General features: G+C 65.0%; 1 protein-coding gene across 1 annotated transcript in view; it reads right to left on the minus strand.

Moving 5' to 3' along the window:
* ETH_00040805 (uncharacterized protein) overlaps positions 1–773 on the minus strand; it is a gene marked incomplete at both ends in the record, with an annotated part of 799 nt that extends 26 nt beyond the window's left edge. Inside the window, 2 exons of the mRNA XM_013374008.1 lie at positions 1–514; positions 759–773. Coding sequence (XP_013229462.1) covers positions 1–514; positions 759–773 — 529 coding nt within the window. The remainder of the gene's footprint in view (positions 515–758) is intronic.
* Between the last annotated feature and the right edge of the window lie 148 nt (positions 774–921).

Below are 921 nucleotides of genomic sequence, written 5' to 3' on the forward strand. Positions count from 1 at the left end.
TCAGGGGGGCCTCCAGGGGGCCCCCAAGGGCCCCGCTGCGCTCTGCTTCCAGCAGCAGCGAGAACAGCAGCTGCTTTGCTGCAGCAAGAAGGGCCTCGGATAGGGCACAGGTAGCAGCAAAGAGGGGGGCCCCCGACAGCAGCAAACCTGCAGGAAGCCGCTGGCCGCAGAGCAGCGCGAGGCCCCCCATAGATAAGAAAGCCAAAGACCCATCTATGCACATATAAATGAATTGTGCTGCTGCTGCTGCAGCAGCAGCAAACCAGCAGCAGGAGCGGCTGAGGGTGGGCCCATGGCCCGGCAGCCCCAAGAAGGCAGCACAGTCTTCTGCTGCTGCTTCGAACGGCAGCAGCACCTCTTCTGCTGCTGCTGCTGCAGGCCTTTCCCCCGGCAGCAGCCGCTCAGCAGCAGCAGCACGGGGCCCCCCGTGCTGCTGCAGCTCATAAATGGGGGGCCCCTCAAAAGCCCCAGCTTCGGCCCAGGGGGCCCCCAGGTAGAGGGCCAGGTCAGCGCCCTGCGGGCGTACAGACACTGCAGGCGAAAGCAGCAGCAGCAGCAACAGCAGCAGCAACAGCAGCAGCAGCAGCAGCAGCACAACCAGCAGCAGCAGCAGCGAGTGACCTTCCGCTAGTCCGCAGCAGCAGCGCTCTGTGGGAGCTGCGAACCCCTGCCTCCCCCCGTGGGCAGCTACAGCCCAAACCCTAAACCCCAACCCCCAAACTCAAACCCTAAACCCCAAACCCTAAACCCTAGCTGACCATCAGAAGGTCCATAGAAGTCTGGAAGAGTGCCAAACCACTGCAGCCAGAGGTCCACTTTAAGCCAGCTGGAGACTCTCCTGAGAAAAGACACCAGCAGGGGGCCCCCCAGGGGGCCCCCCTGGGGGCCCCCCAGGGGGGCCCCCGGGGCGGGCTGGGCGGG

The sequence above is a fragment of the Eimeria tenella genome, genomic scaffold (genome assembly GCF_000499545.2).
Source record: "Eimeria tenella Houghton genomic scaffold, Eth_scaff1884, whole genome shotgun sequence".
NCBI lineage: Eukaryota > Apicomplexa > Conoidasida > Eucoccidiorida > Eimeriidae > Eimeria > Eimeria tenella.